The sequence below is a fragment of the Candida albicans genome, chromosome R, assembly GCF_000182965.3.
Source record: "Candida albicans SC5314 chromosome R, complete sequence".
NCBI lineage: Eukaryota > Fungi > Ascomycota > Pichiomycetes > Serinales > Debaryomycetaceae > Candida > Candida albicans.
In genome coordinates, this window is record NC_032096.1 from 1,554,460 (window position 1) to 1,568,922 (window position 14,463).

General features: G+C 36.4%; 7 protein-coding genes across 7 annotated transcripts; 4 read left to right on the forward strand and 3 right to left on the reverse strand. All coding sequences in view use genetic code 12, as the record gives it.

The window, feature by feature from the left end:
• Positions 1 to 685: 685 nt before the first annotated feature.
• On the reverse strand, positions 686 to 2,233 carry ALK8 (Alk8p; the record flags this gene model as incomplete). Its single annotated transcript, XM_705082.1, has 1 exon — positions 686 to 2,233. The coding sequence occupies one exon, from the start codon at positions 2,231 to 2,233 to the stop codon at positions 686 to 688; it is 1,548 nt and encodes a 515-aa protein (XP_710174.1).
• A 783-nt stretch (positions 2,234 to 3,016) lies between these two features.
• CAALFM_CR07140CA (uncharacterized protein) lies at positions 3,017 to 3,736 on the reverse strand (the record flags this gene model as incomplete). Its single annotated transcript, XM_705083.2, has 1 exon — positions 3,017 to 3,736. One exon carries the CDS (start codon positions 3,734 to 3,736, stop codon positions 3,017 to 3,019), a length of 720 nt encoding a protein of 239 aa, XP_710175.2.
• Positions 3,737 to 4,566: 830 nt separating this feature from the next.
• Positions 4,567 to 5,985, forward strand: GLK1 (glucokinase; the record flags this gene model as incomplete). Its single annotated transcript, XM_705084.2, has 1 exon — positions 4,567 to 5,985. One exon carries the CDS (start codon positions 4,567 to 4,569, stop codon positions 5,983 to 5,985), a length of 1,419 nt encoding a protein of 472 aa, XP_710176.2.
• A 132-nt stretch (positions 5,986 to 6,117) lies between these two features.
• Positions 6,118 to 7,458, reverse strand: CAALFM_CR07160CA (uncharacterized protein; the record flags this gene model as incomplete). Its single annotated transcript, XM_704961.2, has 1 exon — positions 6,118 to 7,458. One exon carries the CDS (start codon positions 7,456 to 7,458, stop codon positions 6,118 to 6,120), a length of 1,341 nt encoding a protein of 446 aa, XP_710053.2.
• Positions 7,459 to 8,796: 1,338 nt separating this feature from the next.
• On the forward strand, positions 8,797 to 9,645 carry CAALFM_CR07170WA (uncharacterized protein; the record flags this gene model as incomplete). Its single annotated transcript, XM_707998.2, has 1 exon — positions 8,797 to 9,645. One exon carries the CDS (start codon positions 8,797 to 8,799, stop codon positions 9,643 to 9,645), a length of 849 nt encoding a protein of 282 aa, XP_713091.2.
• A 302-nt stretch (positions 9,646 to 9,947) lies between these two features.
• On the forward strand, positions 9,948 to 11,345 carry EMP46 (Emp46p; the record flags this gene model as incomplete). The annotated part of the gene is made up of 1 exon (XM_707997.2): positions 9,948 to 11,345. One exon carries the CDS (start codon positions 9,948 to 9,950, stop codon positions 11,343 to 11,345), a length of 1,398 nt encoding a protein of 465 aa, XP_713090.2.
• Positions 11,346 to 11,754: 409 nt separating this feature from the next.
• CAALFM_CR07190WA (uncharacterized protein) lies at positions 11,755 to 14,394 on the forward strand (the record flags this gene model as incomplete). Its single annotated transcript, XM_707996.2, has 1 exon — positions 11,755 to 14,394. One exon carries the CDS (start codon positions 11,755 to 11,757, stop codon positions 14,392 to 14,394), a length of 2,640 nt encoding a protein of 879 aa, XP_713089.2.
• Between the last annotated feature and the right edge of the window lie 69 nt (positions 14,395 to 14,463).

A 14,463-nucleotide genomic window follows, 5' to 3' on the forward strand; every position in this document is an offset into this window, starting at 1 on the left:
CCGTTTGAATATTTAAAGACTAATTTGATAGAATTAGAAATAACCAGCCAAAAAAGTTGATATGAACTTCGTGATTTACATTTTCAAACCAAAGAGCGTTGTTATTATTATTTATTATCAATGTACTATTGTTTTTTTTGTCACACAAATTATGTTTATTATTTATCCTAATTTAGCAATTTGGTAAGCCGTTGTTATATACAGGCAGCATTATTTTTTTTTGTTGTCACATAGTCACGACAATAATAATATGAGTTAGAATGTCAACTGCCAGACACAATTATGGTAACTGACTCTGGCAGTTGGATAATAATAGTATTGTATTTTATTCAGAAAGATAGTCAAGTTAACTACCCACGGGAATTCTTAATACCTGTAAATGAAAACCCTTTGTTTTTTGCACCAATTTTGATTGAAATAATAGTGTAGTTAGAGATCAATGCGAAATTATATTTTGCGCTCAATTAAGTAAAGAACAATCTGGGGGTTTTGATATTTACGACAATGTTTGATTTGGGGCACGCGAGATTAACGAAATATAATCAAACACAAGTCAAACCGGTAATAATATTCTCAATTGCCTTTTATAAGTGTTGGACTAACAACTGTTGAGTTTAAATTACAGAGGTTGTGGATCAGTACATGTTACAAAAAAAAAATAGTATCAATTAGTAATAACACAAAACTAATCAACTTTAATAGGAACACCATCAAACATACACATTGTTAAATGAGTCAACTTAGCTGGAGGATATTCTATACCTTCTGTCAATTGCAAATTTTCACAACATTGAGCCAACCTGACCAAAACATAAGATGCTTCTGTCAAGGCAAATTGTTGTCCTAAACATATTCTTGGGCCACCATTGAATGGCAAGAATGCCCATCCCAATTTTCTAGTTTCTGGTTCAAACCATCTTTCAGGACGGAAAACATCAGCATCTTTTCCATAATACTTAGGATCACGTTGTGTAGAATAAATACTGTACATCACAGCTTGTCCTTGTTTGATCAAGATTGGAGACATGCCATCAGGACCACCACCTCTTGGCAAAGTTGTATTTTTATTAGCAAATCGACCATTACGTGGAACTGAGGGATACAACCTCAAAGTTTCATTAATTACTGCTTTGAGATATTCACATTGCTTTAATGTTTCAAACGAAATCTCAGTTGCGCCATCGGCATATCTCTCAATAATTTCTTCTCTCAACTTTTTCCAAACTTGAGGGTTTCTAGCTAATTCAAAAACGGCAAAGGAAAGTAATCCTGCAGTGGTGTCTCTACCAGCCAACAAAATATTTAAAGCTTGATCGCGTAATACTTGTGGATCACGAGTTTGTTTCACCAATTCGTATAAAAACACATATCCGCTGTTCTTTTCCAATTCTTCTGGTGTTGCATTAAGAGCTTTATTGACGTAATAATCACTAAACTTATGAACAATAGCATTACAATTCTGGAAATCCTTTGGGTTAACCAACCAGTATAAGTTTTGCAATAATGATCTCGTAGATAAATAAATTTGTGACTTATTAAATGCTTCAGGGAAATCTTTACGGCCAGCAAAATCAAATTCGTCTTGATTATATCCAATGGATTCATCTTTCAATGATGACACGGATTCACCAAACAAAAATTCAGTAGCAGAATCAACTGTGAACCGGAAAAATAATTCTTGAATATCGAAAAATTGGCCCTTGTTTTTAGTGATATGTTTCTTCAATAATTGAAAATGTGGTTCTAATGCTTTAACATGAGCAATTTGTTCACGTGCAAATTGTGGTCTTAACATTGATCTACTATGTTTCCATCCTTCACCATCCAATGTGAAAATCCCCTTTCCCAATAACGGTTTAAAGAAATCATATCTTCTACCTAACGAGAAATCATTAAATTGAGTTGCCAATAATGCTTTGATATTTTCAGGATCTTTGGTGATAATCATGGGGAATCCAAAATTATATGACGTAAAAGTATCATTCACTTCTGGGTTAGATAAATCATTGAATCTTTCATGTAATAAATCAACTTGTCGACCAATTTTTTTAGCCTTGAGCATTTCAAAGCCACTTCTAAATCCAAAACAACCATCCGATTTGCAACTGCCAGGCAGTTTTGCTCCCAATTTCTTATTCAAATACTGAATATAAAGATAGTTTGTACAAAAGTACAATACTCCACAAATAATTAAATAGAGGTACCAAGACTCAAAAGAGATTTCTTCTAACATTGCGATTGTTGAATTTATGGAGTCAAATTTGATAAGTTTGAATAATTATAAGGAAAGGAAAGTAGTCCTCTTTTATATACAGTTTTTTTTTTATTATTTATTTTTTTGATACACTGTGACTGCCTGTGTTTCAAAATTTAAGATCATGTTGTAATTCTAGAGGTGGAGTCAAAGGGGGAGGGGGTTGGTACGTAGTATCACAACTTACATGTATATTGGTTAACTCCGTGTGTGGAAGAAGTATTAAGCTTGATCAAGACTCACAAAGCTTGTTTCTTTATCTATGAGAGTCGTTTTTTTATATCCGATTAGCCTGGTATAATTATACCAGAATTTCACGTGGTCTGGGTTTGTGCAAGATGTATAATGGAGCATTCCGGTTTATGGTTTGTTCCAATCAATTTATCAGAATTAATAATACGTAGATCCTATGTAATATTGTCTAATTGTTAAGAATTATATGGTTGACGTAATATTATGTAATTACATTAATGTGGAGTTACCTAATTTTTTTTTTCTGTGGAAGGGGCGAGAGAGAGAGAGCGGGGAGGGAGGGTTAAGAGAAGATTCTTTTTAAACAATAAGTGATCGTGTTGCATAATACAATAACAATATCAGTAGTAGAGGTGATTGTTTTTCTCGGGAAAGCATATATAGATGAGTTGATACAGCAATTATATTTCAAACTATATTTCCCAGGCAAACCTTGTAGTTAGTTTTAAACGCTAAACACGAAATGAATACAATACAACCTTATGTAAATTACTTAGAAACCACGTGCTCTTAGTCCTGTGTGGGTACTTGTGGAACCTTATTGTTGTCATACGAGTCAACCTTCTTCTCTTCTTCAGCACTATGGTATGATGAAACTGATTGGGTTTCATCCTGTTCGGGTTTGATGATTTGTGAAGACCTTGGTAAACTCTCTTCTGTATTGTTGGTGCCCGGTTGAGAATGTTGAACAGGAGCAGTAGTATTCTCAGGGGAAGAAGGATAATTCATATTGGTGATATTGATTGGCTCGTTCTGTTGGGGTTGAGGTTGAGGTTGTGGTTGTGGTTGGTGACGATTTCTTGAAAATCCACGCCAAAACATAAATATCATCGGAATGTGCCACATACTTCTAAACCCACCTAATCCCCGTCTACTTCTTCTTGGTTGTTGGTTGACGTTGACAGTTTTGTTGACAGTCTTTTTCTTATATTGATTAGATGGAGTGGTTGGCTTGTAGTTCTTGCTCTTTCCTCTGTCTGCTTGTGCATATTGTTGTGAACTTGGAGTTTGCGAATATGTTTGTTTAGCATACTGTGGTTTATAGCTTGTTTGTTTGTATGTTGGAGCTCCTTGCTGTTGTTGTTGCTGCAGTGATTTGGGGTAGGTCTGTTTATTGTACTTATTGCTGCTTGACCCAGTTCTTCCATAAGACGACGATGAGCCATACTCATATGGTGATGAGCCATATCCACTACGATAACCACCATAGCCTCTTGATCTTCCATACATTTATTTGATTTTTACCAAGTGGTTTATAAGTAAAGAAGAAAGGATGAAAGCAAACAAAGTTTGAATCATTCATGTCATTATTTATACCAAACAAAAACTTAAAAAAGAAAACAATAAGCAGAAAACAGTAATTTGCATCAACTTGAATTAACATACAGAGTCTTTATAATTCAGTATTGACAGCACTGTAGAAGGAGAATGAGAGAATCCAGTCACGTGAAGCGTTTCACTTACCACGAGTGATCAGTGCAAAAATAACACCAACTACAATCTATGAAATAGAATACTGCTTTACCGGAAAAACTAATAATAACTATTTATTGTGAACTTTGACTAATCTATGCATCCGGGTGGTTCATTATATATATATATATATACCTGTATTCTTTCATTAGGAAACGTCGGCAACCAAGGGCAATGTGAGATGTTTCTATTTGACAACCATAAGATCAACAAATTTGTTAGCATAGATTTTGTGTTAATTTTTGGGGCTTTGTCTTCCGTCCACAATAGAATTTTTCGGGGGCCGAGAAAATGGGGTGACTGGGGGAACGAGAATTTTTAGAGAGTACACAACCAAATTAACTGGGGGAAGGGGGGGAACGAAGTAGCAATCTTCCTGATTTTCCGAATATTTTTTCCACATTCTCGTTCTCCTTCTGATTGTTGTAGTCGTCTCGTGGTGTGAGTCCGAACCCCCTTGTTTGTTATAAATTACGTTTCCATAATCYTTTCCTTTTTTTTTAGACTGCTTTCCCAAAACTTCTTTTATTGTTTGTTCATTTAAGTTAAACTTTAAACTCTATTAATATCTATATTTCTCCATCATCATGTCACTTTCACCCAAATTAGAAGAAATTGTCAGCTCAATTGAAAAATCATTTGAAATTAAAGATGATTTTTTAGTCAAGGCAACTGAGTATTTCATTGAATCAATGAATGTTGGTTTGGAATCACCAAAACCTTCAAAAGATGTCATGCCTATGATTCCAACCTATGTTACCTCAATTCCAACTGGGAAAGAAGTAGGGTTATATTTGGCAGCTGATTTAGGTGGGACTAATTTCAGAGTTTGTTCAATTGACTTGAAAGGTGACCACACATTTTCCATGAAACAAAGCAAGTATCGAATCCCTGTGGATTTGATGAAAGCAGAAAAGTCCAATGATTTATTTGGTTTTTTGGCAAAGAAAGTCCAATCTTTCTTACTTGAAAACCATTCGGAAGCCTGTACTGCAAAAAACACCGAGCCCCTCAAGTTGGGTTTCACTTTCTCTTTCCCTGTTAATCAAACTGCATTGAATCGTGGAACATTAATCAGATGGACCAAAGGTTTTGATATCCCTGATACTGTTGACCGTGATGTTGTTGAGTTATTACAAGCAAATTTGACTATCTTGGAAGTCAATGTCAAAGTTGTCGCAATTGCAAACGATACTGTTGGTACTTTGCTTACTGCTGCTTACTCCAATGACTCAGCAAAGACAAACAGAAACACAATCATTGGTTGTATTTTTGGTACAGGAACTAATGGTGCTTATTTCGAGTCAAAAATTCCCAAATTATCCAGTTCGACTGGCAAAAGCCAAGGTATGGTCATCAACACAGAATGGGGTTCATTTGACAACGGCTTAAAGATCTTGCCTTCCACTGAGTTTGATGAAATTGTCGATTCCGAAACCGCTAACCCTGGTTATCACTTGTTTGAAAAGAGAATCAGTGGAATGTTTTTGGGAGAGATTTTGAGGGTTGCTTTAATTCATTTATTCAAAAAGGGATTGATTTTCCAAGAGTTGTACAAGGCAAGAGGCGGATCTTTGCCACACAGAATTGAAGAGCCATGGTTGTTGGATGCTGAAGTGTTGTCTTATCTCCAGATTGATGACTCCACTGATTTGAAAACGTCAGGTCTTATTCTCCAAAATGTTCTCAGATTGGAAACCAACAAGGAGGAACGTGAAGTTATTCAACGTTTGACAAGAGCTATTTCTCAGAGAGCTGCCCATTTGTCTGCGATCCCAATTGCAGCTATAGCCAAAAAAGTGAAAGACCAATATAAGGATGATGATAGAGACTTTGAGGTTGGTTGTGATGGTTCTGTGATTGAATTTTATCCAGGATTCAGACAAGCAGTGTTGGAGTCAATTGAAAAAATCAATCCTTTGAAGGGCACCAATAAAAAGATTCATTTGAAGATCGCCAAAGATGGGTCAGGCGTTGGTGCAGCATTGTGTGCCAGTACCGCATAGACTGTTTGTTGGTTTCAAAYATTTCTACAATTGTTGACCRAAGTAGTTTTGAATATACGAATATTATACAGACTATTATAACCTAAACTTGTGTATATTGTGATAATCCACATACATGAACTATAAACACCATTACTTTGCCCACTCCAAAACCTTCAAGGAACAAACAACAATCGCGATCGTAGTTGGCACAACCAAAACAACATACCCCCAAAATAGAACACCGCTCATTTCTTTCTGGTAAACATTGTTGAGCTGAGTGATTTGCGACAACTGTATGGCTGGAGGACTAACCGTCAATATGAACGCAACAATTAAGAAAATTGGGTCATCCAATATTGATGCCTTGATGTACTTGACACACAAGGCTATTATTGGCAATAACACCGCACTGGGCAAGATCATTCGGGATAACAACGACCCAAATAGTATTCTGTTGTAGTGTTTTGACGGTGGTGGAATGTCGTTTGAGAGATACAAGTTTGATCCCAAAACAATTAAAATTAACGGAATGGAAACACCCCCTAAAGTAGTGATTGCCTTAGTGAATGTGTTGTAAACGATGGAGTTTTGTTCACTGTCGAAAATCAAATTCTTCAAATATGGTATCGATGCAACTATAATTGCTACCAACATAGCGTAAAGAGGTGGGTTCATAAATGACAAAAACTGCTTGACTCCGGGAAGTTGGCAAATATATGCAGTAAGTGGTTTGCTGTTGATGTTGTCTTCATCTTCTGACAATGAAATTTCCCTTGTCGTTTCCGTCTGTTGTTCTTCTTGTTGTTGATTTGAATCCATGTACAAAAACTGCTCATCTTCACCATCAATCAAACGACAATTTTCGTGCAAAACAATTTTGCCATGTTTAGTGTGGTATGTGTTCAACTCCAATTGTGAACGTTTTCTTAACAATGTATTGAACCCCCAGGACCAACGCAATATTTGTCCCAATTGTTGAAAAATCAATAAATACAATATCCCTCTACCAGCAACTTTATCGGTGTTGTCGTCCTCCACATCGTCCCATAACAAGTCGGGAAGGGTGTAACTCAATGTTAAAACTAAACTCACAGGCAACGAGTTTGAATTACCAAAAACAGCCATGGCAGTGACAAAATCTGTCTCAGGGCTATTCAAGCTCAAAGCCTTGCTAACAATTCGGGAACTCCAATAAGATACTCCTGTGGACACAGCATAAAAAATCGGTATAATAATGATTTCGACTAATTTGCTAAATGACAAGTTTGGTGCAAGTTTGGTAAATATTAAACATGGAGTAAACAAATCAACATTTAAGGACGATAAAGTTTTCTGTCCTTGAGTGGTTAATAGACCGGTTTTAGCGGCAACGAACCCAGCACAACATATTATAACAACTTCTAGTACTGCTTCGAAGGTTAAAAATGATATGTCAAAATAAGAAAGCGCCGATGGATTGGTAGAAACTAAAGCAGATAGACTATATCCCATTTAAGAAGTATTGRTRGTAAAAAATAAAACAATGACGACTTGTTATAATAGGATTGGAATTAACGGTATATATATATATGAAAACAAAGAATGAAAAAAAAGAAAATTAGTATTCGGAGATGATAAATTGTGGCTTATATATAGAAATCCAAAGGAGGCGAAAAAGAAGAAAATAGAAGAATGCAAATCAAGTGACAGCAATTTTCCGCAACACCCACAATACAAAATGTATCACGTACATCAGTTAGTACTAAGGCTGTGTAGATATTGTATACGTTTGGCATCAAAATTACAAAGAGAGGGGAATATAGAACATTGAAGATGATAAAGACATAGAACCTCGTGTTTTGGTTTTATTTTTTCCATTATTGTGTTATTGATTAGTCGTTTAATTTTTTAGTTGCAAAAAATGATCAAAAAACTTATAAAAGTGTTCCACACAAAGTGTTCCAGTGATATGCGTAAATTTAGCTCCAGATCACAAAGTTGAAAACTATCATATGTGTTTTCAATAAGTAAATTCTAATGTAAGTAAAAACTCAAGCGTTCAAACTTAGTGAAAATCGATTAGGTGGACCAAATGTCATCAAAATGGAGTCATTTACATTTTCTGTAAAATTTACTACAGCTTTACAACTTCTCCTCATCAATTAATCTCTAGGCTTACATGTTGTTTGCATTTTACTACACTTTTCTTGACTTACTCTTGTCTTCTAACTATAGTGTATTTGGGAGTTGTTCTTTTTGAGGTAATTTTATGACGGTTGCTTCTTGGTGTATGTGATGACAGAATTACCACCATCAGTAATTTCAAAGGACGCGCGGATAAATTACTATGAAACTTAATCTACGTCATCTGGTTATCCCAACTGCATATGCCATTATCGATCTCTGATTGCATAGTGTCAATCGTTTCAAGTGTTATCATCTGCTTGGTTGTTGCCATACTTGTACGCAACAAAAAATACTGCATAGAAGTGCAGTTTTACCGAAAACCCGTGCAGTTCTTCCGAGTAAGATCAAAAACAGACGAAATAAACATAGCAGACATACAGAATCGGTGAAATAACCCTTTTTCCTGTCATACTTTATTTAGTATTATACAAGACAGCAAAAAAGAAATTTCTTTTATTTTGATTGTTTTCTTCAAGCTTCGGTAGAATAGAACTAGGTGATTAGTATGACTTTTGTATGCTTCATAAAAACAAAAATAATAAAAGGAATAGAACAGAAATAGTATATATATACCTGTTCTTTCCCATCTGATACAGAACATGAATTTCCTTCTTCTTTTCCATTAATATAGTTCAATAATTTGCCATTCTTAATTATTCTGTCATGACTTTCACCTCCTTTATCAAACCAGAATCAGACCCAAATATCATCGTTCCAACCAAGCCATTCAATTTATCTCCGAATATTGTTGAAAGGTTCTCACTTAAAGACAAAGTCACAGTCATTACTGGTGGAGCAGGTGCTATTGGAAGTGCTATTGCTGAAGGTTATGCACAAGCTGGAGGTCATGTTATCATATTAGACCATGCATCATCTGACAATGGGTTGACCAAAAGATTATCATCAGCGTATGGAGTCAAGTCCAAGTTTTTCCAAATCGATGTCACAAATTCTCAACAAGTCCAACAAGTAATTAGTCAAATTGACGAAGAGTTTGGTACCATCGACGTGTTTGTTGCCAATGCAGGGATTGCATGGTATACTGGATCCATTTTGAATGAAGACTCAACCCCAGAAAATTGGAGACGTGTTTTTGATGTAAACGTGAACGGTGTCTTCTACTGTGCTAAATATGCTGGAGAAATTTTCAAAAGAAATGGCAGCGGATCCTTTATTATCACTGCATCAATGTCTGCTCATATTAACAATGTACCAAACTATCAAACATGTTATAACTCCGCCAAGGCCGCTGTAATGCACATGGCTAAGGGTTTGGCTGTTGAATTTGCTGGTTTTGCTAGAGTCAATTCTGTATCCCCTGGTTATACAAACACCCTATTATCGGAACCAATACCAAAACCACAAAGGGCAAAATGGTGGGGTTTAACTCCGATGGGAAGAGAAGCTGAAACCGATGAACTAGTCGGAGCATACCTTTATTTGGCCAGTGATGCATCTTCGTTCACAAATGGTTCAGATATCAGAGTAGATGGTGGATACTGTTGTGTATAATACCTAGCATATTAATTTTAAACTAATAGAAGTCTTACCCGTAGTTATTTCTTTCCTTCCTACTTTTAATCCATGCTGACGTAATGTGTTTCAGGGTCAGAGTTTTTATTTTTTTTTTTTTCTGAATGAAAAAAAATAGAAGAAAAATAACAAACGTTTGAAGGTGCAGGAATTTGTATTTTCCCTCTCTGACAATGTCAAAACTTCTTGGCCACACATTGCGCTATTACGGAAAAAAAAATGAACATGAAATCTATTCACTTTGATCTCATTTTATATTGATCCAATAAGGGCTGAGAACAATGTTGTACCATATATTGCTATTGATCCATGTGGCTTTGGCAGTTGTTCCAAACATCCCCAAAATATCATCTCAATTGCTGCCCAACCCACACTATTCATTACCAAATTTGTTGTCCATAGAATCTAAAGAAGACATCAACAACTTTGACATTTCCAATAATATTCAATTTGACAACGGTAGACTATTATTAGGAGAGTTAGGTTCAATCTGGGGGAAATACAAGATCCCCACTCTCAATAAGCCATGGACTATCGAATTGATCTTCAGATCAACAGGAACAAAAGAGGATAGAAAATATGAAGACAACAGTTTAAACGTATGGCTACTCAATGAAGATAACAACAATTTGCCTTTTGATAGTTTTGATGGATTTGAGATCAGTATAAATAACGAAGGCCAGATTCCAGGAGTAAAACTCTATAACAATGATGGACTGCAAAATATCATTCATGATGCTAGTCATGTATTGGGAACTTGTAAATTTCAATATTTGGACTCTGATGTACCTTTCACATTAAGAATTTCTTATGACGCTAACTCATGGTTCAAGATTCAGTTGGATAATAATTTATGTTTCAAAACGAATCAAATCTCTATTCCATTCCAAGAACTCAAATTGGGAATTACATCCAAAATAAACCAACAATCAAATGAGAAATTTGAGATCTTATCCTTGAAAACATGGGAACTATTAACTGCAGATGCCATTGATGACCATGGGTTAATGATTGGTGATGAAATCAAAATTGATGTTGAAACGGAAGTAAAGAACGATAACCAGGTCAAACCAAACCACATCCGTGAATCGTTAATGGAAAGAGCACAAAGATTGAGAAAGGAAGCTATAGATTCAGAAAGACAAAACTTGAAGAATCAAGATTCAAACACCAACAGCCAGTTAGACTTGATCCTTTCTAAGTTGAACTATTTAGAGGTCTCGTTAACTGGGCTTAACGGGGGAGAAGACGACTCGCAAATACTTTCAATTAACAAAGAAATAACAGGATTGAACAACGTGTTTGCTGAATTGAAATCAACAGTTACAGACACAAAGCAAGCAGTAGTTGACTTACAAAACGTTTTAGTCAAACAGTACTCACAAATGTTGGATTCAATAGCACAATTAAATCAAAAAGTCATTGGTGAAGTTCGAGAACAACATTATGGAATGGAGGAGCTAAGCAGAAAAGTTGATCTATTAATGAACAACCATAAGGAAATTGCCTACCAATATGAAAAGACTCGACAAGACACACAAGGAGAAGCATCTAAGCTGGGCAATGTCATTGACAAGTTGTTGAAATGGATTTTATTCCCGTTGGTATTGATTTTATTGGTATTGGTGATATTTGTTTACCGCCTAAGACATGACATCAAACATTCAAAACTTTTGTGATTCTAGATCGATTGAAAGCGTATGGTTGGAAAGGCCAATGCACAATTCATTCTGGCCTTGTTACAGTATATATAGTTAGCGTACCAATTACGTAATCCTTATAGAATGAAAAAATAATAAAATTCTACAACCTTCTTGAGGGTTATCTTTACTTATCTTTCTACCATTGTACCTCCCTCTTGATTCCTGTTTACTAGATTATTTGGAGTTGTCTACCTCGACATAGTCTGGTGGTAAATGTCTTGACAACTTCTAWTTATAGCACGAGCCGTATTTGATCACGAAAAAAAAAAAACAATTCAACCCACCACTCRCAAACTGACACGCCAAAAAAAAAAATAGCTTGATCTCATACAAAACATTCTTCATTGTAAAACAACACATCACATCACATCACACTCTTTATATCATGTCCTTTGCTGAAAGTTTTTGGACACCAGACTATGAGCTGGGATTTCAGCAACTATTTCTCCAATTGAATCAAGGGATCTTGGAGAACAATGACTTTGTTCGTTTGATCGAAAGACGAATGGAACTGGAAGTGGTCTATGGGAACTCGTTGGAGACAATCACCACAGACTGTAAGCCACTCAATAAGAGACAATTGAACGAAGACTTTGTGTCCACCATCAAAAACGCATACACCAAGATGAATGAGACTTTTTACAAACAAGGGGAATACCATTTGAACATTGCCGACAACATTGAAACCATTGTTCTCCAACCATTTAGCAAATGGTGTACCGAGCACGAGCAAAGAGTCAAGTTTTCTGAATTCACTTTGCAAGACAAATTAAAGGCATTGAAAAATGCTCAGTATCTGGTGGAAAAGTTGCAAAAGAAATATTTCAACAAATGTCGAATGTTGGAGGAGTTCAAGTCCCACTATACTGAAGAAGAATTGCAAGAGGAGTTAAACGATTTGTCATTTCAAAAAGATCGAGCTGCCAAAACCAATACTGATGGGAGCAAAGAGGAAGACGACAATGATACTGCAGACGAAGAAATCTATGAGTTCACACATGCTAAATACGACACCAAACAGATGAAGGCGTTGCTCAAGGCAATGCTTACAGAAGTCCCCATGGGTCCACACAAGGTGGCAATTTTAGGTACCTATCAAAATGTTTCTACTGGGAGCAACATCACCAAATGGTTGCTAGAGAACATGCCGGAGTTCAACAAGAATTTGGACAAGGCTGAAGTTTTTGGGCAAGATTTAGTTCGAAATGACTTTATTAGAATTGTTGGTTCAATGGGAAAGTCTTTCATTAATTCTTCTCAGTTTTATTACCAGTGGAAACCCATTGCATTTACCATTTCTGGTGTCGAAAATGAATATGTCATCACGGACACATCGTTGGCAAAGTCATTTACATTCAAGTTTGATGATGTCAAGGAGGCTATAGGGGTGAACACTGTTGACTTCAACGACAAGTCACAACTATCAAAGTTAATTAACGAAGTCAACCAGTTGGATACCCAGTACTATGCACAAGTTGTTGAGTTGGATAAATTGAGGTGTGAGTACGAGGAGTTGGCAATGGACCATTTGACATTCATGCAGAAATGCGAGTTGGATAGATTGAAGGCCATCAAGAAAGTGACATTTGATTTTCTTTCCAGTTTTGCCAATAAGATAAGCAGTTTAAAGACAATAAGTGACGACTTGGTGTTGTTGGAAGAGACAATCAATCCTGTGAACGACTTGAAGTTCTTGATTGAAAACTACGGGACAGGGAGATTTAAGCCTAAGGTGGTCTTATATGACAACTACTACGATTCAAATATCAATCAGACATTTGGTGTTGACTTGAGTGTCAAATCCAGATTGGATAAAAAAGTTGTTCCGTACATTATTCAGTGCATCTTGAGTCAATTGGACAGTGTGTATCCCGATTTGAAAAACGATGAGGAGAGAATCAACCTTTGGACTCAGCCGGTGCATCTTTCGAATGTGCATAAATTGAGGTCGCAGTTGAACGGAGTGCAAGACCCTAATGAGATCATGTCCATCTTGAAAGAGTCGCATCCGTTGCTTATAACCAATATCTTAAAGTTATACTTTATGGAGTTGCCAGACTCGATCATTCCATACAACAACTACGATGTGATCAAATTACTCTATACAAACTACCATGACGAATCCCAAACAAAATCGAGAGTCAATGGATTACAAAATGTTTTGTCAGAGTTGCCAAAATGCAATTTAGCAACGTTGGATGCCATATTGACGCACTTGAGCAGATTAGTGAGTATTGTTGGTACTCAAGACAAAGATTTGGCAGGTGGATTTCAACGCAAATTGAGCAAGGAGTTTGGATCTTTGGTTTTGAGACCAAAAACTGATGGTTTGAACAGTTCCGAAAGCAGTTACTTGAACGATAGATTCCAGGTCACGTTAATGGATGACTTATTCGAGAACAAGCAAAGTATATTTAATGAGTTGAGAAGACAAAGTTCCACCAGGTCAGCCGTGGCCAGTGTATCGCCAAGTGTTTCTCGAAACAGCAGTTTGACACGCAGTGAATCGATCAAGTCAAACAAGGGACACAATGCAGCAGCGATTGCAAAGTCGAAATCGAGGTTGGAATCCAGGTTACAAAGTGCGGTGAAGAATCAAACTAAAACACTGGAGCCACAACAGAAAACAGATGCTGATGAATTTTATGATGCTGAAGCGTCGCCAACCCCTTCAAGACTGGGCACTCAGTCGTCATCACTGGGATTGAAAAGATCAAACTCTCCCAAGAAAAAGAAATGGACCGTTGTATCCAAGGAAGAGAGCAAAGAAGGGAACGAAAAATCAAAGAAAATTACATCCACGCCAGTTACTTACCGTCCCTCTAATGACATTATTTACGATAAATCACCCAGCAACCAGTCATTAAATGATCTTTCATCAACCCCACCACCTAAATTTGCACCTAGTTTGGGCAGAAAATCGTCAGTTAAAGACTTGGCCAAGAGTTTTGAAAATGGGTCAACTGAAGATTTGCAAGAACCATCATCTCGTTCAAGATCATCATCCCCAACAAAGGCAAAGTGAGAAATTTCTTGGTGTAGCTACCTAGTTTACGTTCTTTATTTTTGTTTAACCAGACATAGTTTTTATTTC